Here is a 25475-nt window from a genome sequence, read left to right as displayed (position 1 = left end):
TGAGATAAAAATCCTAAAAGAACCTTCCTAAAAATGCCTGAGGTGTACATAAGAATGCATGGCCAGGAGCAGGCCATTCAGCCCCTCAGCTTGTTCCACCTTTCAAGATGATGTCTGGTCATTCACCTCATGTCATTTTCATGTGCGATCTGCAAATTGCTTGCTTTCGTTGGTATCTGGAGATCTATCGACCTCTACGTTGAACATACTCAATGATTAATTTTCAACACATTTACTTACAGCACGCAGAATACAGCAGTTTAAGAAATTACCAACACTTGCTTATGGACAATTCGGCAACAGCAGTAAATGCAATTATGTTTTTTTGAGTGGATATGTGGGTGGAGTTAAATTGTTTTCCACATATTTAGGTAGTCAATTTAATGCATGGAAATCACAGTCCTTTGATATTAGATTAGATCAGTTACTGTGTGGAAACAGGCCCTTCAGCCCAACAAGTCCACACCGACCCGGTGAAGCGTAACCCACCCAGACCCATTCTCCTATATTTACCCTTTCACCTAACACTATGGGCAATTTAGCATGGTCGATTCACCCAACCTTGATATCATGTGAAGCTATATGTTGAGATATCACTGCTATAACCCACTCAGTAATACTTGCCTGAGAAAAAGCACAGTCTCTAAAAAGACGTTTCTTTTTCATGCTGTCTGAGTGGGGGTTTTTACGATCAATTATACTCCATTTATCTGCTAAAGTTTCTTTCTGTCAAGTTACATCCTTTCCAGAGGAACAACAGTTGGATCTATCAGTCTGAGCAGTTTGGTATCACACCATGAAGTGAATTCATCTGATGAGCCATTGTCTCTCTCTCTCTCTCTCTCACTCTCTCTCGCATCTGCTTCCATTAGTTCCATCTTTGGAACTTGCTATACTAATTTTCCTATATAATTCCACAGCCACTTAAAGATACTGCCAAAGGTAATTTAGAGTTTACTCCTTGATTAATATAATTAAGTACTTGGAGAAATACCAAAGATATTGTTGTCCCTCATTGAGCTCCCTGGGTGTCAGTAATGAAGCAAGGCTAGATGACTTGAAACGTTTAGTCTGACTGAAGCACTCTAAAGGAAAACGAAATGACAAATATTATGGAAAAAGTTACTCTCAGACATGGTTTTAAATTGAGGATTGAATTAACGGTGTACAAGTTCAAACTAGTAAGAGGTAACTTTTTAACCAATAAATAAAAGGTGATCTTTATGACGATCAACAAGTGGATTGGATTCAAAGCAGGATAATGAGGCAAGAGATCTGGGATCACAGAAATAACAACAAAAAGGGAATGCAGTTATGTTTCTCTGATGGATATCTTTAAGAGTCAAGTTACTTTCCTCATGTTTATGTGTTTGTCTTTTTCAGTATCTCATTTTAACTGCATCTTCTCAAGTCTGTATGTTATCAATGAGACTACGTTCTAGTTTTTAGTTGTTCTAATATCCTCCTTATAACACATGACTAAGGCTAAGTAGATACCCAAATTAAAACACTAAATGCTGGTAATATGTAACAGCTCTGGCAGCTACTGTGGAGAGTGAAACAGAGTTAACATTTCAGCTTAATGACCTCTCAGTAGAGTCAGGAATGAATAAATTTAAGAAAGAAGATTCCATAGATAATAGTAGACCTCTAGTCCCTCACCTAATGGACATTTATTTAGTGTCAACCTGATTGTAATTGTTTCTAAGCTACTTTACCATGAAAGCCATCAACACGAATAGTGACCCTGAACTCACCCATTGTTGCTATTCACTCACATAGAGTTTTCAGCAGACTCACTGGCTAGCAACCTGAGAGTGAACATTGGATGTTTTCCCCTTCTTAGCTCCCTGGTACTGAGCCCAATGGAATGTCAAACTGTTAACTACCTTGAATCTGTCAAAAGCAGAACAAAACTGGGTGGTGGCGAGGTCCGGAGTGGTCATTAATTTTAACTTGAGCGCTCCATTATTGTATCTTTTATGCCCATTTCTGTTTTAAGCCATTTTTTATGTTAGGCAGTCAAATTAATGCATGGAAATCACAGTCCGTGGATATAACGTGAAGCTGTAAGTTGAGATATCACTGCTATAATCCACTTAGTGATACTTGCCAGAGAAGATGCACAGTCTCTTACAAAGACATGTATTTTTACATGCCGTCCGGGTCGGGGGAAGGGGGGTTTACTATCAATTCTACTCCATTTACCTGTTAACGTTTGCTTTCTGTCAAAATACATCCATTCCAGAGAAACGATAGGTGGATCTTTCAGTCTGTATGTTTTGGTATCACACCATGAATTAAATTCATCTGAGGAGCCACTGTCTTTCTCTCACACTCTCTCGTCTGCTTCCATTAGCTCTGTCTTTGAAACTTGCTATACTAATTTTCCTATACAATTTCAGCAGCCACTTAAAGATACCACCAAAGGTAATTTAGAGATTACTCCTTGATTAATATAATTAAGTACTTAGAGAAATACCAAAGATATTGTTGTCCCTCATTGAGCTCCCTGGGTGTCAGTAATGAAGCAAGGCTAGATGACTTGAAATTTTTAGTCTGACTGAAACACTCTAGAGGAAAACGAGACAACAAATATTATGGAAAAAGTTACTCTCGAACATGGCTTTAAAAGTGAGGGTAGAATTAAGGGTGTACAAGTTCAAACTAGTAAGAGGTAACTTTTTAACCAATAAATAAAAGGTGATCTTTATGACGATCAACAAGTGGAATGGATTCAGAGCAGGATGATGAGGCAAGAGATCTGGGATCACAGAAACAACAACAAAAAGGGAATGCAGTTATGTTTCTCTGATGGATATCTTTAAGAGTCAAGTTACTTTCCTCATGTTTATGTGTTTGTCTTTTTCAGCATCTCATTTTAACTGCATCTTCTCAAGCTTGTACCTTTATTTGTGTGACTACATTCTACCTTTTTAATAGTGCCAATATCCTTCTTATAGTACATGACTAAAACTAAGTAGATATCCAAATCAAAACGGTAAATGCTGGCAAAACTCAACAGCTCAGGCAACTTCTGTGGAGAGTGAAGCAGAGTTAATATTTCAGGTGAATGAGCTCTCAGTAGAGTCAATCTGTTTCTCTCCCAGACATCTAACCAATCTGCATAATCTGTAACCAGTATTATCTATTTTTATTTCACCATTCTGCATATTACTGGAAAGGCGCAGCAGGTCAGGCAGCATCCAAGGAACAGGAGAATCGACATTTTGGCCATAAGCTCTGCTTCAGGAAGGAGGAAGGTGTGCCAAGCAGGCTAAGATAAAAGGTAGGGAAGAGGGACTTGGGGGAGGGACATTGGGAATGCGATAGGTGGAAGGAGGTTAAGGTGAGGGTGATAGGCCGGAGAGGGGGTGGGGGCAGCTTGACCTCTCCGCCCCCACCCCCTCTCCGGCCTATCACCCTCACCTTAACCTCCTTCCACCTATTGCATTCCCAACACCCCTCCCCCAAGTCCCTCCTCCCTACCTTTTATCTTAGCCAGCTTGACACACCTGCCTCATTCCTGAAGAAGGGCTTATGCCCGAAACATCGATTCTCCTGCTCCTTGGATGCTGCCTGACCTGCTGCCCTTTTCCAGCAACACCTTTTTTAGCTCTGATCTCCAGCATCTACAGTCCTCACTTTCTCCTTCTGCATATTACACCAACTTTGTAGTGTACAGATATTTCATTATTTCTTTGCATTTGTATTCCATTTCCCTCATATAAACCCAGACCGTTATCATCCTTCTAATTTTTTATCACCTGCAATCCTACTATTACATATCTGCCCATCTTCGCACTAAATCCTGCCCCATTGTTTATTGCCTATGTTATACCTTGAATTGCTGTATTCCCAACATGTATTATTTCACATTCATTGGGCTATATTAGTTCCTCCAAAAATATGTCCTTTACAGTCTTATTTGTTGTGCACTGTCCTTTTGAATCAGTGTGATCAGCAAAAGATGAGACAATTTTCTGCCCGTGCCAAATAACTTCTGTATATATAGAACATAAGCGGTCCAACACAAACTCCAGAGAACACTACTAGCTATAGTACACTACACTGGGGAGATACAATTTGGGAGATAACAATTTGCTCTTTCTTTCTGTATCTCAATTTCTTCTAAAAATATCCATAGAGATCATGATGCAGAATTAAATGACTTGAACTTGAACTGGAACTCCTGGCTCAGAGTTAGGGACACTGCCATTGCACCACAAGGGCCCCTAAGTGATTCTAGAATACAGCCAGAATTAACTGACTGCACATGGCAGAAGTTAATGCTTATTAGCACTGCCTAAAACCAGCTAGCACTTCTTCCAGAGCATTTTACTTGTGGTGAGAGCAGTTGTTTGGAATTCTGTGTGAGCTGAATCTGACATGGGAAAGGGAGGCAATTTAGAAGTGAACATAGAAGTGATCAGTCAGGCTTTCTAATTGTGCACCAGAATGCTTGTTGGATGAATTCAAAAGGAGTGAATTCTGTAGTCATGCAGATTCAGGATGCTGTCGGACAGGCGCAAGTGCAGGTGAACGGCAAATGTTTAGCTCCCAGGATCTAGGTGCAGGGCCACAGGAAATTTAATGACTTCTCATACCTCATCAGGGTTGGTGAATTCATCTTTAAATGCAACGTTCTAACAATTGCATCATAGATCTCTGATATCACTCAAATCCCCACACTGCCCCAACTTCAAATTATTCAGGTAGGCAATATTTATTACTGCACTTCGCCCTCACTCAGTTGGTATTGGTGAAAATCTCACACCCTCACAGCTTGCATAAGCTGTCAGCTATTTGATCATGACAACTGTAACACCCAATCAGATCGCATACATTTCCGGCGTAATTACCTCTCCTCTAGGACAAGGTGGTGCGCAATAGGCACTAACTGAAGGGGCCATGCATTCCCATATAACCTAACTCACATGGGGAAAACCGAAGTAAATGTTATCAGAAGATCTATGGCTATTGCAGAGGTCAGACTGAAATCCATTGAAGGTGATGGCATCCTTATACTGCCCCTAATCCTCCTTCCTACCTCTACCTTCCTGTCCATTCCACATGCTGCAGCTGTTGTAAGCGCACACCTTTTACTTTTAGTCATTCCCATATCTCAATCTGCTGAGATTTTTCAGCATTTTCTCTTTTGGTCCTATATCTCGACTGTTCTCTTGTCTTTTCAGAAACCCAAGAACTGCAACCTGGTCAGGTAGTGAAAGAACAGCAAAAAGACAATGATTGTAACAATGTACAATCACTTAGAATTCACATGCAACCAGCAGCCACTGACAGTGAGTGTTTCCGAGTATAAGATAGTAATAGAGTAGAATCTGTTGAGACATTGTCAAGGGAGAGCAGGGACAAAGCAAAGTGGTTCCTTGGTGGAGACTGAATTCACACATGAATCCTGCTGCAGAGGACTTGGATGAAGATGCTGCTGAATTAGGTGACAGCGAAAGGCTAAAACAAAAACAAAATAATGCAGATGTTGGAAATCAGAAATAAATGCAGAAAGTGCTGGAGAAACTTAGCAAGTCTGGCAACACTTGAAGTTCTGAAGAAGATTCATACTGGACTTTAACTCTTGTTTCTCTCTCCATAGATGCTACCAGACCAGCTGAGTTTCTTTGGTTTCTGTTTTTAACTGCAGGGCTGTGCTGATGGGTATAAACAACAATATGCTCAGTGCACTCAGCATCTGATCAGAAATTCTGTCTTAACTGTCAAGGAGCATGAAGGAGTTATTGGTGGAAAATTTAGTGCTTATATTTTTCTGTGTGGAAATGGTGGTCAGCTGAATTGGCACAATTATAGATCTGAATATGTTGCAGTATCTGCTGGCCAATGTTGACCCTTCCCTTATAGCTTAGGCCATGTCCACCAGGAGTATAAGTGTGAGAATAGAAACTCAAACTGAGGCCACGCAGATTCTAACTGCTCCCACACCTTCTCAGTCCAAAGACATTCAGATTTATTAGTTGCCATGTTCAAACTCTTGTCATGAAGACTGACTGTAGTATCATGGCTACAGATAAAGGAACTTGCTGGTTTACATGATAGCCCAGCAATTGGTCTATCACTGATTGTTAGGATTGTGAAGACATTGCTCAGGGATAGTGACATTGCCTCCCTTGTGCAGTAAACGGCTGTGCTTGCCCTGAAGAAAGTAGCATTTCCTCCCAGCCCTGTCACTCTGCCCATAAACCTGCTGTCACCTGCAAAACACTCAATCCAGATTGCATGCTGCCAATGCTGGAATAATGTAATCCAAAGCCTGGCCTACTAGGCAAGAACTGTTTGAGTCCAACCTCCAAGGCCATCTGCAGTCTTCTTCGCTGAAAGTCAACAGCTTTCCACCAACCATATTATAGTTATCAGGGCCAGTATTGCACAGGAGTGCTAGGACTGGGAAAGGCAGCAAAGAAAGGCATCAAGAAACTAGAAAAGTATGAATTGTGTAGTTTCCAGTTTCGCTGGAGCTTGCGGTGAGTCGAAACCTCAAAGTGAGAGTGAGTAGTGCCCTGAGCCCTGCTTTTGGGATGGCATTCCTCACCCTGCTACTCAAGTATGAGGAAGATCCTGCCATCACATTCCCTCCTTGGGATGTCTCCTGCCCAGCTCCTGGGAACGGAGCTAGATCAGCGGCCTCACTGCATGGAACTGCCAATAGCTGGAGACTAGGGTTAGAGAGTGAGGCAGCTGCGGGTCTGGGAACTCAGCATCAGGAAGAGGAGGAGCAAGTGGTGGCCATGTTTGTGGTGACTTGCAATACCAGAGCAGCAGCGAAAGATGAGACTCTAGTGTTGGTTTGATTCAGCACAGGCAGCCGTGAGGTGTTTGCAGCGGAGAACCTGCTGAGTGGTGAAAGTCGAGGCCTGAAGAGAGATGACACCAAAATTGGAGGCATAATGGACAACGAAGAAGGTTACCTCAGAGTACAACAGGATCTTGAACAAATGGGCCAATGGGCTGAGGAGTGGCAGACGGTGTTTAATTTAGATAAATGTGAGGTGCTGCATTTTGCACAAGCAAATCTTAGCAGGACTTATACACTTAATGGTAAGTGCTAGGGAGTTTTGCTGAATAAAGAGACCTTGGAGTGTAGGTTCATAGTTCCTTGAAAGTAATGTCGGAGGTAGTTAGATCAGTGAAGATGGCATTTGGTATGTTTTCCTTTATTGGTCAGAGTATAGGACTTGGGAGGTCATGTTGCATCTGCACAGGACATTAGTTAGGTCACTCTTGGAATATTGCGTGCAACTCTGGTCTCCTTCCTATCAGGAGGACGTTGTGAAACGTGAAAGGGTTCAGAAAAGATTTACAAGGATGTTGCTAGGGTTGGAGGATTTGAGGTAGAGGGAGAGGCAGAATATGCTGGGTCTGTTTTCTCTGGTGTGTTGGAGGCTGAGGGATAACCTTATAGAGGTTTATACAATCATAAGGTGCATAGATAGGATAAATAAACAAGGTCTTTTCAGGGGTGGGTGAGTCCAGAACTGGAGGGCATAGGTTTAGGGTGAGAGGGGAAAGATATAAAAGGGGCCTAAAGAGCAACGTTTTCACACAGAGGGTGGTGCGTGTATGCAATGAACTGCCACAGGAATTAGTGGAGGCTTGTACAAATGCAGCATTTAAAAGGTATTTGGATGAGTATATGAATAGGAAGGGTTTAACGAGATATGGTGCCGGCAAACGGGGCTCGATTAAGTTAGGATATCCGGTCGGCATGAATGAGGTGGACTGAAGGGTCTGATTCCATGCTGTACATCACTATGACTCTATGACTTCAACGTTGGTTGAGTCTGGTATAGACGGTGGTGAAGTGATGGAAGAGGGATAGCAGTGCAGGCATCAGTGATGAGCTGATTCAAGACTGATGGACTCTGTTTAACCTATATCTTTCTATTTCTTAGTCTTAAAATATTCGAAATGGCACTGCATCGTGATGGCAGTGGAAAAGCTTTTCACTGTATTTTATTTTTTCTCTCACTGTAAAATACGTGAGAATAAAATCATTCATTGATTTGGATAATGTACAGTCATATACAGTATAGAATTCTATCAAAATTAATTTTGAAATTTCTTTTGTGATGGCGTTTCACTTAATATTATGACTGACTGTGTTCTCACTGTGAATGGTCTAAGACACAGGGAAGGAGTATTTTTGCAATTGGGAAATATTGTTTGCAGTCTTCTGAATAAGTTGCACTTGAATAAGCTTTTTGCTTACAGCCTGGTAATCAAAGAACTGTCTAGTTTGCTCTTTCTTCTGTTCTTTCTAATGCTTCTGCTATGCAGCTTCTCATTTGACAGCTGCTGACAAGTGCAGTCCCTTCACGATGATTAGGTTGTGCATCATACAGCACATTACCAAGTGTACGGAGATACACTCAGCACAATAGTGCAGAATGACCCAAGCAGCCGAACCATTGCTTCAGCATGCTGCAGACTACACTATCACATTTCATGTGGCAGCATGGCTTTCAATATACACATGACGTTAATGTGTGCATGGGTTGTGTTCTAGATCTTGTCGGTGGGATAGCCCTTGCTGTTAATAGTGACTGATTTTTAAAAGTGCTGAACTTCAGAAGTGCCACAGAAGGAAAGTATCATGGTCCTTTCTGAATACTGGCTATGGCAAGTATTGGCTTTATGAAGTGCTGTCAGTGGCCACACACCAGCAAGACATTTGAAGGAGTGGAATCACTTTCTGTTCTGACGCACAGCAGAGTTGTCATGCAATACAAACAAAGCAGTGTGTGGCAGTCCTAAACATCCCATCATGAAGAAGTCCTTAAACCCATTAAAACCTTTATGCTCATTTTATCTGCTTGTCTTGCCTGCAAGAGAGAATGAGATGAATTCTCTCTCTTTGAACCAAGATCCTCAGTAACCTGTATTATACAACAGTGCACAGCAGACTGAAAAATGTTGCTAATGTCTTCGGCATCCAGCTGAAAGGAGGCAGGCAAATGAAGATTAATCAGCACAGTCACTTTCACAGTTAAGGACAACGATAATCCTTTTTGTACTCTCGGGTTTCAGTCATGACAGATTTTTATGAGGCACTCTCAAAGTGCTGGTGTCTCACATACTGTTCCTCTCTGAGATTAAGGGCATAAGATTGATCCCTGAATGCTTGATGGATATGGCCTCCCACTGAGACCACTTCTCACTCCCATCATCCCTCATCTAGAAGCTTGGGCACTGTTCAATTGCCATTTCTCACTTCTTACTTTTCACTGCCTCAATCTGCCTGCTCTGCATTGGTCTGGCAGATGGTAATTGTGGAGTTGTGAATGGCTTCAGCAAGGAGATATTCAGCATGCTGCACATCAAACGTTTGTATGTGTGCTGCAAGTTCCTAAAGGCTCTTGTAAACTCTCAGAAAACAGCCACTGCTGAGGCCAATTTATTGCCCTTGTGCCTTTGTCTGCACAAGTTTCTTGTGTGACACTTTATCAAACATGTTTAAAACATCCAAAAGTGCACTTACTTTTTTCACATGGTCAGCAAATTTCCTTAAATAAAATAAGTTAATTGTCATGACCTATCCATTTAAATTGATATCCCTGATTAGTCTTTATCTTTCTTTATTATTCATATCCCTTGGTCCTAACATGTTTCTTTTTAATTCATCATCTCAATGCTGCTTAAACCATAAATGCATGACTTACCCAATTCCCAATTTGAAACAGATTCACCGCCTTTTTAGTTCTTTGCTATAAGTCCTTTTCTCGAAAAATATTGGACAATTATGGTAATTACTTTTGCGACTTCAGAATTTTCAATGCTGACGAGACCTGGTGACTTATCCACTTAAGCTATTTTTCTACTTTTAACATAGCTTCATTTAGTGATTCTTCCACATCAGATGCCTTCTTCAAAGACATTGTAGTCGGTCTAACATTTTTATCCATCCATACAGCTGCAGTCTTTGATCCAACATTTTAAATTTTAGTAAGAATCTTTTTCAACTGTGACGTGTATCTCAATTTATTTTTGCCTTTTCTTTTAAAGTTCCCCAAATTAGCAATTTGCACATATCTTATGAGGCAGTTTTATTTTTAAAAAGTTCTGAGGTGCTGGTGTGACGAACATCTTGATATCTCCAGGTTTCTTGCCTTAAAACAATGTGGGTCAGAAGGATGAAGCAACTTGTCTAGTTAAGCCTGGAACGGGCACAATCCTATTTGCTAGTTGTCAGAACAGTTGATATATAGCCTTCATGGTCAGTCGAAGAGTTGCTATTGTGGATCACCAGTCTATAGTGAGTGACTCTCCAAGACTGTGTTCCAGGCTGCCTGTAATTTCTCCAATCCTGGAGGGAGATTGAATATCATTCTTTTTTCTGGTTGATAAATATCTCACGTGCTTAGTCTGAAAGAGGGGATTTATGCATGGAGATAGAGGATATAGTACTAAATGAATACATCTGTCCTTGCCATGGAAAAATATGCTAGTTGATGGATAGACCAACCATTGTTAGAGGAGGTACTAGAAAGAATAGCTGTACTTATACATAATGAGTCTCCAAGGCCAGGTGGATTGAATGCAAGGATGCTGAGAGAGGTAAGGATGATAATTTATAATATACCTAGAGGACTGGAGAAATGCAAATATCACACCATAAAACAAATGGTGTGAGAACAAAAGTAAGAAAGATTTTTGAAACACAAACAGGGAATATTAGTAGTCATTTGGACAAGTGTATATTAATTAAGCAAAATAAGCATGGATTTAATAAACACAAGTCATGTTTAACAAACATGATTGAGATTTTTTGATCAGTTAACCAAAAGGGTTGTTAACATTGATGTGATTGATGTACATGGACTTCCAGAAGGCATTTAATAATATACCATGTAATACTTGTTAACAAAGTCAAAACTCATGGAACAAAAAGTGGACTGGGTGTGAAGCAGACTGAGGCGAAAGGGAACAGAAATTAGTGGTGATTTGTTATTTTTGGACTGGAAGAAGATAAACAGTGGTGTTAATGCAAAGACCATAGCTTTTCTTGATTTCATTACTTAAACTTTGGTGTACAGAGCACAGTTTCAAAATTTGTGGCTTATGGAAAAACTTGGAAGTAATGCAAATACAAGATAAAACAAAAAATTTCAAGAAGCATAGATAGGAATCGGCAAGCATGCAGCAGATTGAATTTGGAGTAGAGAAATGTGAATTAGTAATAATGAAAGGTAATATAAGATGCAGTGTATTACTTAAAAGGGGGAACATGAGCTGAGCGACTCAACATTTTTGAGCACAGATCTTTGAAGATGGCAAGGCAGGTTGAGGAAGTGGTTATCAGCTTTTTGGTTTCTGCAAGTTATGCTGAATCTTTATAAGACAGTTGGTTTGGTTTCAACAGGAGTACTCTGGACATCCCAATTAAGAAAGACGTGAAGATATTGGAAAGGATGCAGTAAAGATTTACAAAAAATGGTTCCAGTGGTGAGGGATTTCAGTTAAACGCATTAGTTGCAGAAGTTGAGTCTGTTCTTCTCGGACAAAAGGAGATTTGATTGTTTTCAAAGTCATGGTGAGTCTGGATAGATAAGGAGACATTGTTTCTATTGATGGGAGGATTGAGAACCAAAGGACTTGGATGTAAAGTGAATGGTAAAAGAAAAAGAACCAAAGATGGCACGTGGGAGAATCTTTTTGTACAGGGAATGGTTAGGATCTGAAGTGCACTGCCAGTTAGTTTGGTAGCAGCATGGCTTTCAAAGGGGGAGTTGGTAATTTTCTGAAGAGGATACATTTCCAGGGCTTCAACGAAGGAGCAGTGGACCCAGTCTAGCAGAGGACTGGCATGGGCTGAATGGTCTCCTAAGTTGTAACTATTCTATGATACTGTGAACACTTTCAGACTCAACAGGAATACTGCTTCTGAAGTTCTTCTGGTAGGTGCCTTGGGATGTTTCTACTACCCTTCTGGTGCTTCGTAAATGCAAACCGTAGTCGTTGAAATCTGGCATTGATCCTTTTTCATTTCTGTAAAGTTTGGTGTCTTCCGTTCCAATTTGTTTCCTGCTGGTCTTATCTATCCAGTTAACTTCAGTTCTGATATCTCGCAAAGGAGAAAGAGCCCTGTGGTTAATTTCAGGGCAAATTCTGAGTAAGTACATCAAAAAATGTTTTTTTAAAAAGCAATGTTACATAATAAACATCATTTTGTATGGATTGTTGACAAAAGGGTAATTGCAGTAGGTGTGATGAAATTGGTGGAGAACATTTTCATGTGTTGTCCTGCTACATTACACCATTAAAGAGATTCAAAATGATTTCAAATAACTGGGAAAACTGCAGATGCTGTACATAGAAACAAAAACAGAAATTGCTGGAAAAGATCAGCAGGTCTGCCAACATTAGTAGAGAGAAATCAGAGTTAACATTGTGGATTGAGTGACCCTTCCGTTTATTTTGTATGTGTAAATTAAATTCTTGTGTGTCAGTTAGAAAGTGAACCACATATTGTATCATACAAAGCCACTGCTCATGTAAGTAACACATGTCATGTTATATCACTTCCTGAGCTGGTCAGCTCTGTAGCAAAGAGAACAGGGGAATTCATCTGAGTAATTCTCGTAAACTGGAACCATATGACAAATCATAATAGTTCACAGGGAGTCTCCATCATGTGTGCACTTTCCACCAAAGCTCAGAGTGCTATCCACAGTCTGAAGAGAAATTAACATGATGTATTATGCAGCAGATGTATGACAACATGAGGGACTGCTTAGAGATGGACCTTAGGGCACAGACAAGCAAAGAAACAATATCCCCATAGAAAGCCCAGCTGTGCTACATTTAACTGGCTACAGATAAGTGTTAGCACCGTAACGATGCCCATTCTGTAAAACTGGAAACCAAGTGAAAAAAATCCAAATCTTTTAGGACTGGTTAATTTCTTTCTCTCTGCTCTTTAGCAGCCAGTGAGGGTTTACAGACTAAGCTAATAAGTGACAGCCCAGAGGTTTGTGGGAGGAGACTGAGCTCTATTGAATTTGCCTGTGAACACAGTGCAGCTCAGTGAGATCACATCCTAGTAAACCCGCCAGGCTGTCTGTATCAGTGTATCGGAGCAGCTCAGGGGTGGGGGGCTGTATGATATCCTCAGGATTACAGCTGCAGGAAACTACAAGAATCTGTTTACTTCACCCTCGGGAATCACATCCGTAGAGAATCCCACAAAATGGACCTCAAGTCGGACACTGTTTCAAAGAAATTTTGAGCAACTGATTGCAGTACTTTTATGGTCAATTCGAGATTACTTTTGGTGTCATTATTTAACCCTTCGCGATGTGGGGCAGAGTAATTTCGGACTACAAGAGTGGATTTATAAACTGCAGCAGACAAACAGGTAAAAAGCAAGTTGAAACAAATCCTGATTCAGTAAGCAGATTTTTGTTTTTGCTGAATAAGAACGCCCCAGCTGGAAAGGAATGTTCCTCCCAGCAGCCTGGCTACTCGGTGTGAACGGTTCAAGATTATCTCCAGAGAAGCGAGTCACCGTTCAGGCTTTCAGAGCGCCTGAATGACAAGGATAAGAACATTAAAGCCGCAGTCAAATTCAGTGCTTGTGAAGACACTCAACTGTATTGAGGTTAATTAGTAAACAGTGGTTCTCTTCCAGAAAGTGTAGAGGTGTCTCATTTAAATGGAAACAAAGCTTGGTCTAATGAAGCCTAGAACGATGCTTTACCACTCTTCATTTTAATAATAATAGAGATTATTATGTGTTGGTTTTTCAGGTTAAATGTCAATCTTGCATGACAGGCCTCGAACTTTATGCCCTTACAGAAATAGTGTTCATCTAAAATGAGTTAATAGAATTTCCTCACACATTTAAATTACGATGACTTTGATAAACACTATAATTAGAAATGCTGGAATAATATTTCTGCTATTTAGTAATTTATGGCAACGTTGCAATGTGTGAAAAGGAATAGGATTACAATTCCATGTACTAACAGTAGAATTTAAGTTGAGTTTTCATTAGCAAGTTATTTATTTTGCCTAAAATATTGCTTTTTATTTAAATGTCTGCTGGTTTCTTTATTTGGAGCCAAGGCTAATTGATAACCATATGTCAGCCCAGGTCTAAAGTTTGCTAAAAGCAAGATCTTAATGTATTTGAAATTCTAGGTTTAATATTGATGGCAGAAATGTGTTCAAGGTTTGATTAGTTTTAAATTAGGACCTCCTCTTTGCTCTGAACAGCCCTAAAACAGATTAATAGTCTATGTTGTGATGTATCCACTGCTAGCTAAATAGAAGAGACTTAAGTAGTGCAATCGTTCCTTTAGTAAATTAACCAAAGCAATAAATAGGCTATTGTCAGCAAATCATTCTGAGATAACCCACCTATTATGTGGCAATACATAACAACATGGAAAGTTCGATTCAACACTTACCTTTCACTTTTTTTGTCCTCAAATTTTTCCATTTCTTTCCTAAAGAAGTTAATTTAGCCCACGGTATGACACCAGTACAAAACAGAAATGGTTATTCTTTAGGTACTGAGATGGTGGGCATCAAGAAGCTATATACAACTGACCCTGATCCTGTCCTCATCTGCTGTCCACATATTCCAGTAGATGCTCACTGAATGATGATTGAGAATCAGGAAACCTGGCTGTATTTCTCCCCAGCACAAGGAGGCACTGAAACCAATTGCAATGATGAATGATCACCACCTTGAGTTAAATTAATAAATTCAGCAAGTTACACCCTTAAGAATGAAATAGAGCAGTAACTTAAAGTTTACCATGGTGTATTGAAGTCGAGAGTGTGGTGCTGGAAAAGCACAGCAGGCCAGGCGGCATCCAAGGAGCAGGAGAATTGACAGTTTGGGCCAGAGTCCTTCATGACCTCCATGATGCATTGAAGTCATAATGCTCTGAGGTGAAACAAGATTAGATAGTTTCAAACTACTTCAGGTATGTCCAAGTGTAAATCATTCATAATTCATCCCAAATTAGTGATCAGACAAGGCATTATGTTGGTTGGTGTGCGAGGATGGGAAATGTTCACATTTGTACAATATCAATAGAGCATTCTCTTCTGAAGAGAGGAAAGCCCACAATACTGGTGTCAGTGTTTCCACAGGTAAATGCAGCACCTGAACGGTATGTTATTGAACTAAAGCTGAATAGCCAGGTATCCCACTCAATCCTTTGTATGCTGAGTTAGTTAATATCAGAAGGTGCACTCCAACTTCTGTGGTTCTTGACTAAGAAGAAGAAATTCCATAAATTTCCAATCTTATTTATTACAGGAAAGGATAGGTGTGATTTGAACTGTGATTGCCTCCAGAGGTTTTTGATGCTCACTGATGTCCCAGGTTCAGAGAAGTACAATGACAACTTGGGTGGTGCACCAGAGTGTTGTCATTGCCAATGAACAACACCCCAAAATGAATGACCATTCCCAGCAGGGAGAAAAGTTGTGTAGCAACATGAGTTAATGGTTGGAGCATTGTAGACTGACATTAAATGACTTCTGGCTGCTCTGTATTTGATTGGAGGTGATGATGAAGACAATAGACATCAACATTTCTACTCTGAAAATTCATGATCCTCACTTTGGTAACTCAAATACTTGTAATATTGCTTTAAGATTTCACAGTCATATCTTTCTTCTTCCAAGGCATAGGAGAAGATCATTATAGAGGCAAATGACTATAGTGTTGCTTTGTACATTGCCTTCAGGGACTGAAGTTAGTGTGAGGTTAGTTTGCAGTGCAACTGGTTTGTCTTGTTAAATATTTCCTTTGAGATGGAATATCCAAATTTTAATGTTTCCCTGAGATAATCTTTCAGGTGCATCAGTACAATTTGACTATATTTGGAATATGTCTGTACTACTAATATTTTACGATTGCAGATCCTAGATATGCAAAAATAAACTACATGCTTCAATTCTACTTTAAGTATTATAGTTTTAATTATTGTAGTACCAATTAGATGATGAGAACGACAGGTAGAAGGAGGCAATTCAGCCCTCTAGACTGCCCAGCCATTTAATATGATCATGGCTGACCTCATCTCAGCCTGAATTCCACTTTTCTGATCACTCTCCGTAATCCTTCAATCCACTGCTAATTAAAAATCTATCTCCTCCATAAATTTACTTAAAATCCCAGCTTCAATTAGATATCATGGTCAGGGGTTTCTGCTTTGATTGGAATTGATGATCTGGGTGCAAATTGCACCAGACTGATTGTTTTTTTTCCCCACAAATTTTCACTCAGATTTGATTATGTGTTGTTGAATGTTAAATCTGCTTTAAGCCTTACACAATTGGGCAGTTTTATATAGGATATTTTACAAAATGCATTAAAATAATTAATTGCTATGTTTAAGGTTGACAACATAGTGTAGTTTTTTTAGTATAGCTTAAATTGGTTTTACCACAAAAATAAGCATTTTTGATCAGTGTCACAACCTCTGAGCTCAACTGTAAATACCTGAGAATGAGTTTACAACCACACAAAACCACTAGTTCTGTGGTGTTTGGTAATCAGTTCTTTAATGGATAAAATATATTACAAACTTGTCAAATGTACCAAAAGCATCTTTGCACGTTAAAGGGCATAATTTCAAGATCCTCCTTGAAGTTGGCAAACAGGCAAATTAATTGAATCTTATCATGGTGATCCATTCACTCTGGAGAGATGTCCAGCTTTGTGGCAGCAAAATGTTTTCTGAACTGATCCAAACCATTATGGGATCTCAATCTGCAATTTGTTTCTTGATCCTCCAATTCCACCCAAGACGTTAACCTGAGGCCGTGACCGAGCTTGCATGCAATGTAAAATATCTCGTGGCACCTTTTATAAGATGAGTAAAGAAGTTGTCTTTAGGGCCTGTCCAATAATTAACCTCCAGTAAATATTATCAAAACAGATGATTTGGTCAGAATCGCATTGCATTTTGTGAGATCTGTGCAAATTAGCTGAGCAATTCCTACATCACAACAGTGACCACATTTCAAAAGTACTTAAAGGCCTTGAAAGACGTTACAGAAATGCAAATCTGCCTTTCATTTGGTGAGATTGTCAATATCACTTATCTTGGATTAGTAGTGCTGAAAGAGCACAGTAGTTCAGGTAGCATCCAAAGAGCAGCGAAATCGCTGCTCCTTGGATGCTGCCTGAACTGCTGTGCTCTTCCAGCACCACTAATCCAGAATCTGGTTTCCAGCATCTGCAGTCATTGTTTTTACCCCATTGTTTTTACCACCTTCATCACTTATCTTGTCAACCAAATGAAGAGAATAACAAACTCTGCAACATGTCCAAGAATTAAAGCACAAAAACTATTCACTTACATTTTTAGTAGATGCCATAAGGCCTATTCCTTCAGGCTTCTGCCCTTCCCCCTCTTGAAAGCCCAATTAACATGACAATGCCATAGGTGCAAATGCTGCAATTGCACCCCTTATGGATTTCTAAACTTGTTGGTAATTCACACAACATTTGTTCTTGTACTTGACAGGAAAAATCTTTTTCAGTGAAAGATGGGAGAATGATAGGCTCCAAAATTCTACAATATTTTCCACAATGCTGTTATGATGTGAGACTGATAAACAATTTCCACCATTTGCAAACATTCAGGGCCATGATATTTTCTATAATTAATGTAAACTTACAGACTAGACAGTTTTAAATCTTGAACTTTTTTCGACTCAATTTAACTTGCAAGTCGCAATTATAAAGATAAACCGAATTTTATATTAGAGTTTATCTTTGCCTGGACCAATCTGGTGGAGGATGCTGATTTAGATCATGCCCCATTTTATACATGAGGAACAGGTGGTCACTGGAATGGGTGTTGATGTGGTTGTGAAGATTAAAATTATCATTCTTTAAAATTGTCAAAGACAGGCTTCATCCTACTGTAATAGCAATAGTATAGTAAAAGATTGGTGGCAGGAAGGAATTAATTAATACAGGAAGAAAAGTTTGTATCTTGTTTTATATTCCAATTTTTGCAACATCAAGTAAAATTAAAATATTGGCATCTTGCCTTTGGTATATCCATAAAATAATTACAGTATAGGAGGAAGCCATTCAGCCCACTGTGTCTCTGCCAGTCCTCTGTAAAAGCAACTCACTGAGTGCCCATTCCCACCATTTCCCTTTAGCCCTGTGAATGATTTCTCCTCAGATAATCACTCAGTTCACTTTTGAATGCCTCTCCACCACACACTCTGGTAGAACATTCCAGATCCTAAGCACACATGCATTTAAAAAAAAGGTTTTCCTCATAATACCATAAAAGGGTAGTGGCTGTCTGGAACATATTGCCAGCAGAGGTAATAGAGGCAGGCACGGTAGATTCATTTAAGATGCGTCTGGACAGATGCATGAGTAAGTGTGGAGCAGAGGGATACAGAGGCTTAGGAATTGGGTGACAGGTTTAGACAGTAGATTTGCATTAGCTCAGGCTTGGAGGGCTGAAGGGACTGTTCTGGGCTGTAAATTTTCTTTGTTCTTTGTATTGTTTCTTTTGTGAATTATTTTACATCTGTGACCTCTGCTTCTCAACGCAACCACCAACAGAAACAGTTTCTCAACCATTCTGTCTGGAATTTTCACATTATTGAACATCTCTATGAAGTCTTTTCTAAATCTTTACTTCCCCAAGAACAGTCCCAACTTCTCCAATTCATTGATCTATGTAGCTGAAGTTCTTTATCACTCTAACCACTCTTGTGAGTATTTTTTGCATCCTCTTCAATGCCTTCCAAAAGTGTGGTGCTGGGAATTGGATTCAGTACTCGAGTAAGGCTGAACGTTTTTTGTGTTGTTCATTCATGGTGCTAAGCTTAATGGATATTGTTGAAGGTGCATTTACCTAAGTAATTGGGGAGTATTCCATCCATCACACTCCTAACTTATGCCTTATAAATGGTAGACAGGTTTTGGGAGTCAGAAAGTGAGTTACTCACTGCAGGATCCCGAAACCCTGAATTACAGTGTTTATATGGTGAGTGCAGTTCAGTTTGGGTCAGTGGTGGCCCTCAGAAATGATACTATTGATACCATTCAGCGATAGTAATCCAGTTGAGTGTCAAAGGTTGAGGGTTAGATTCTTTCTTGTTAGAGATGGTCATTGTCTGGCCCTTGTGTGATGCAAATGTTAGTTGCCACCTATCAGCACAAAGCTGGACATAATCACCTAGGAGAAAGTGTGCACTGCAGATGCTGGAGATCAGAGTCAAAAAGTGTGGTGCTGGAAAGGCACAGCTGCTCAGTGAGCGTCTGAGGAGCAAAAGAGTTGATGTTTCGAGCATAAGCCCTTCAGGAATGTAGCGGATGCCCAAGGGGGCTGAGAGACAAATGTGAGGGCTGTGGGGATGGGGGAAGGTAGCTGGGAATGTAATAGGTAGGTGAAGGTGGGGGGTGATGATGATAGGTCGGACTGGATGGTGGAGCAGACAGGTAGGAATGATGGATAGATAGGACAGTTTAAGAGGGCGGTGCTGAGTTGGAGGGTTGGATCTGGGATAAGGGGGGGATGGGGAGATGAGGAAACTGGTGAAATCCACATTGATCCCATGTGGTTGGATGGTCCCAAGGCGGAAGATGAGACGTTCTTCCTCCAGGCGTCGGGTGGCTAGAATCTGATAGTGGAGGAGGCCCAGGACTTGCAAAACCAGCGAGTCTCCCCACATTCCTGATGAAGAGCTCATGCTCGAAATGTCAACTCTCCTGTTCTCTGGATGCTGCCTGACCAGCTGTGCTTTTCCAGTGCCATACTGTTTGACTCAAAGTTGAACACGTCTAGCTGGATATGAACTGGCTGCTCCAGTATCGGTGGACTCACTATTTGGTGCTGAACATTGTGAAATCAAAAGCAAACATTCCCCCTTCCGCCCTTATATTGAAGGAAATGTCATTGATGAAGCAGCTGAAGGTAGTTGGACCCAGGACACCGACTCTGATAACTGCTGCTGAGATATCTGACCTCTGACCACACAGCCATCTTCCATTCTGCTATGTATGACTGCAACCATTGAGGGGTCTTCTTAAGCCCAACCCCCATCCTGATTCCCATTGATTCCAGTTTTGCTCAGACTTCTAGGGGCCACATTACAATGAGTGTCGAAGGCTGTCGCTCTTACCTCCCCTTTGGTATTCAGCTGTTTTGTCCATGTTTGAACTAAGGCTGTAATGAAGATGAATGAGTTTATCAGAACCCAAACTGGGCATCACTGAGCAGGTGCTGCTTGATAGCATTGTTGATGACACTTTACTGATCAAGAATAGGCTAATGGGTTGGGGGGGGGTGGGCGCGGTGGGGCGGTGGGGGGTGAGAGTGCAGTAATTGGGTTAGACTTGTCCTGCTTTTCGTGTGCAGGGCATTCCTAAGCAATTTTCCACATTTTCAGGTAGATGCCGGTATTAAAACTGTATTAGAAGAGCTTGGCTAGGGGAGCGTCAAATTCTGGAGCACAAGTCTTCAGTACTATTGCCGGAATGTTATCAAGACCCACAGCTTCTGCAGTATCCAGTGCCTCCAGCTGGTTCTTGATATCACATGGACTGAATCGAATTGACAAAATACTGTAATACTGGGAAAACAGAGAAGGAGGCCGAGATGGATCAACAACTTGGCACTTCCGGCCTGACGATTGCTGCAAATGCTTTAGCCTTATCTTTTGCACTGACACAAGGGTGGGGATATTGTGGAGCCTCCTCCTGCACCATTTGTGCTTAGTTTGGATATGTTGGTTGTGGGGTTGCTTAACCCTGTCTATCACTTGATGCGTGGACTGGTTGGCACTCAAATAGTCCAATTTTGTAGTCTTACCGGGTTGTCAGCTCATCCTCAGTTATGCCTGGTTCTGCTCCTGGCATCCCCTCCTGCATTCCTCATTGTACCAGGGCTGAACATCTGGCTTGATAGTAATGGGTGAGGGGTATATGAAAGGCCATGAGGTTCACATTATACTGGAGTACAATTCCACTGCTGCTGGACCATGGTGCCAGATGGATGCTCTGTCCTGAGCTGCTGGATCTGATCATAGTAATTCAGCTTCATGATAATGCCACACAACACAATAGAGAGTAAATGGAATATGAAGATGGGTCTTTGTCCCCACAAGGATTATTCAGTAATCACTCTTACTGATACTGAATGCAGCAGGCAGGTTATGAGAAAGAGGTCAAGAATAATGGATATTGAAGCCACCCACCCTGAGTACATTCTGAACACTTGCCATTCTCATTGCTTCCTCTAAGTGGTCAACTTTTTTTTCCTACTTCTGCCTAATTTATATGTCCTGAGTCTGATTCAGTTTACTATATGCTTTCTCAATCTGCCTTGCCATTTTCAGTTTACGTGCATATACTCCGGTCTCTCTGTTCCTGCATTCCCTTAAGAATTGAACTTCTTTCTTTTATATTGCCTTTCCTCATTCTTCCTACCAATGTGAATCACTTCACACTTCTCTGGATTAAATTTCATTTTTCACTTCTCTGCTGATTTCATCAGCCTCTCGATGACCTCTTAAAATCTATCAGTATCCCCATCACAGTTCACATTGCTTTCAAATTTGCATCTTCGACATATTTCAAAACGATGCCCACTCACCAAAGTAAAACAAAGAGCTGTGGATTCCGGGGATTTGAAGAAAGGTCACTGGACTTGAAAAGGTAACTCGGTTTTCTCTTCACAGATGTTGTCAGCCTGGCTGAGTTTCTCCAGCACTTCCTTTTTTGTTTGTTCCACTGACCAAAGACGAGGTAATGAATGCAAATCAAGAAAATAAATTGCCCTAATGCCAAGCCTTCCTGCAGTTTTCACCATTGCTGGTTTCCTGCCACTTTGTAACCTTGCTGCAACTGTTTGTTTTATTGTGTGGGCTTTGAATTTGCTGTTAAGCATTTTAGTAGTCTATGCACAGAACATCATCCTTATAATCCTCTTTAACATTTCAGCGAAAATTCAAACATGTTAGTTAAACGTGATTTGTTCTTACACAAAACCATGCTAGCCTTCTCTAAATAAAACACATTGCTTCATCTGAAAAACAAATTCCCCCTGTCCCATAAGCTGCTGAGTCTTTATGCAGTTATTTTATTTTCACTTATAAGAGGGTGGAGGGAAAACACAGCTATAAGAGCCTAACACAATCATGACTGGACACTATTTTGTACTGAGCAGAGGTAACATTATACCATCTTAACAGTCATTTACCAATGCCTCCAAAAACAGTCTTTATTCAAAAATCCTCTTGTTACTTCATACTGGTTGCAAAATATTTTTAAGTGGTCTAGTCTGAATGCAACAAGTTCCCTAGTAGATACAAAAGCTAAGTGTGGAAGCTTTGCATCATGTGATGATTTACTCCCTTATGCATCTTCCCAAACTACTTTGGTTCTAGTGACAGACTTCTGGCAAAGCTTAAGATGTGCTGTAGAGACTGAACTCACATATCGATGTCAAGGTATTTTGATATCACTTACAGCTTCCCTCCTTACATTAATTGTGCAATATATTTTAGTCTTTTCTACTTGGTTCAATGTTTATGTTTGTCCAACTACTTCTCTGTTTCTTAGCCAAGTGGCATGAAAGTTAATTGCCATAGTTTTTAATTACTAATTTGAAGAGTATGGTGGACAAGCATTTGAAGTAAATTGAGTAGAGTACAGTGGGACTAATTTGGAATAATTCTATTGTTTAAAAAAAATCCACTAATCACGTCAGAATACAAATTAAACTTGGAACTTTCTCCAATACGTGAGTTTATCAAAATGTAGGATAGCATGCCAGCAGCTGCACCAGGCATACCTAAAAACGAGGTGTCAATCTGCTGAAGATACCAAACAGGTTTCCTTGCATGCCAAACAACACAAGAAGCAGCAAGTGATAAACAGAGTTGAGAAATCTCACAACCAATCGATCAAATTTAGACAATATCCAGGTTTGGGCTGACAAGTGGCGAGTAACATCTGTACCACTTAATTACCACGCAATGACCATCTCCAATAAGAGACAAATCTAACCATCACCCCTTGATGTTGAATGGTGTTACCATCACTAAATACCGAACTATCAATATCCTGGGAGCTACCATTGACCAGAGTCTGAACTGAACTTGCCACATAAACACAATGGTTACAAAAGCAGGTCAAAAGAACAGGTCAAAAGTTATGAATATTGTGATGAATAACTCAACTCCTGACTCCCCAAAGCCTGTCTGTTATCTAGAAGGTGCAAGTCAAGAGTGTGATAGAATACTCTCCAATTACCTGGATGGGTGCAGCTCCAATAACACTTAAGAAGCTGACACCTTCCCGAACAAAGCAGCCCACTTGGTTGGCATCACATCCACAAACATCCCTGAACAGCCAACACTCAGTAACAGCAGTGTGTGCTACCTTCAAGATAAACTGCAGAAATTCACCAAAAGTCCTTAGACAGAATCCTCCAAGCCTACGACCACTTCCATCCAGAAGGATAAAGGCAACAGGTACACGGGAACATCATCACCTGCACGTTCCTTTCCGAGCCACTCACCATACTGACTTGGAAATAAATTGCTATTCCTTCACTATCGTTGGGTTAAAATCCTGGAATTCCCTCCATGGATCAACCCACAGCAGGTGGACAGCAGTGGTTCAAGAAGGCAGCTCATCACCATCTTCTCAAGGACAATTTGGGACGGGCAATAATTACTGGGCCCAGCCAGTGATGCCCATGATCTACAAGTGATTCAAAAAATCTCCTATGCTCTCTCTCAGTATGAAAAACCCCCAACCCCATCAACCATTCCTCTCCAAAGTCCTTAAATTGAGTTGTCACTTCAAAATATGTGGCCATTGTTCCTGGAATCTGATATTGAATCCCTAGAATTGCTTTCTGTCCTGGGCATAGTAACAAATACCAAACAGCATGCTGTGTGATCATGTTAAACAGTAACCCCTCACTCCTGTCCTTCATGAACTGTACAGCCTTTATCAATATCGAGTCTCCCTTTGTTATTTATTTTTATTTTCACCACTGAGTACTGGTTTCTATGAAACCAGTCTCACCTCTTGAGATTGCTCTCTTTACCTGTAACATGACATTTCAAGATCTGAATGCAATGGCACTCGAAAAACAGTCTCCGGATTTTACTTACACATTGTTATTTTGCCAGTATGTAGATTGTAAACCTTTGCCAAATTTAGCCAGTTTTGTTTCCAATAAAATCATAAGTTCAACAATTGAAAGGGAAGTGGTTCTAGTTTTGACTTTTGCTGGTGGAAGAGCAGCACATTCCCTTACATCTTCATTATATATTTTGTATCACTGTAATTGTTTTCATATCCGCTAACTCAATTGTGAAAGCTTTATAAAAGTATACTACTACTTTATATCCCATACCTTAAGTCACAGTACAATGTGCAAATGCATATTGTTTGTGAAACAGTATTTTTAAACAAATTTATTTACAAAAGAGTATCAGCATTTGATGTCCTTTCACAGAAATAGTTACAAAGGCTGAAAACAGTTGCTTTAGTAAACAGGAATCGGTTTATTCTTAGTCATGTGATTTGTTTGCTCATCTCTTAAAGTGGAAATGTATTCCCATCTGACAAATGGGGAAATGGTCACCTTCACTGCCTGGGCAAGAATCTAATATGGTAGGAACATTGGGGAGGTTTTACAAATGACAAGTAGTCTACTTCACCTCACTACTAAAAACACACCTAACCCTGTATCCTGTTTACTAAAGTACATAGATTACCATTCCTAATGTTTTCATCAGTGGAAAAAGACTGTGGAAGCCATTTCAATGCAACTGCTCGCACAAAATAATGGAATTGTGTCATTCTTACAATACACAGGGAGACCTTTTGGCTTGTGTTGGCTATCTGGGAGAGTGACTTAGCTTATCACAGTCCCCAGACTTCTTCCCATAACCCTGTAATTTTTTTTCTCATTAGATAATTTATCTAATGTCATGTTTAAATTGATTGATTCGACCTTTGTCAATTTTTGTCAGGATATTCCAGCGTCTAAATGTTGCGGCATAAAACGTATGTTTTCCCTCATGTCATCTTTGATTATGTTATTATTCAGCTCATATCTGTGCCTGCTAGTTTTCAACCTTTTGCCAATGGACAATTTCTCCCCAAGTTATTTCATCCCAACCCTTCCTCATTTGCACACCTTGAACAAATTCCTTCTCAACCTTCTCTTCTCTAGTACTGCAGCTTTTCAAATCTATCTTTCACTTACGTTCCTCATCCTTAGAATCATTCGTATTTTCTCCAATCTCTGTACTCCTTCCTATCCCTCCAAAGATGTGGTGCCCACAACTGGATACATTTCTTCTTTTGAGGCTGAACAGTTTGTAATGGGGCCAGCAATGTTTGGTGGTTGGACAGAAATTCATGATCTCCTTTCTGATTCAGAGCTGCTCAGACATTTTATTGATGAGATCCAAGA

General features: G+C 40.3%; 1 protein-coding gene across 2 annotated transcripts in view; it reads left to right on the top strand.

Annotated features, from left to right (window-relative positions):
* Nucleotides 1–25475, top strand: part of cep85l (centrosomal protein 85, like) — a 289277-nt gene that overhangs the window by 39902 nt on the left and 223900 nt on the right. Inside the window, exon 1 of one of the 2 annotated variants that reach the window (XM_060850767.1) lies at nucleotides 13090–13387. The exons of the other annotated variant lie outside the window; for it this stretch is intronic. Within the exon in view, the coding sequence (XP_060706750.1) occupies nucleotides 13327–13387 (61 nt within the window). The 5' untranslated portion in view covers nucleotides 13090–13326. Of the gene's footprint in view, nucleotides 1–13089; nucleotides 13388–25475 lie in introns of those variants that run through there. 2 annotated transcript variants of the gene reach the window in all.

This window comes from Hemiscyllium ocellatum, chromosome 3, assembly GCF_020745735.1.
Source record: "Hemiscyllium ocellatum isolate sHemOce1 chromosome 3, sHemOce1.pat.X.cur, whole genome shotgun sequence".
NCBI classification, from domain to species: domain Eukaryota; kingdom Metazoa; phylum Chordata; class Chondrichthyes; order Orectolobiformes; family Hemiscylliidae; genus Hemiscyllium; species Hemiscyllium ocellatum.
The sequence above is the reverse complement of the archived record's forward strand: the minus strand, read 5'-3'. Positions and strand labels throughout refer to the sequence as shown.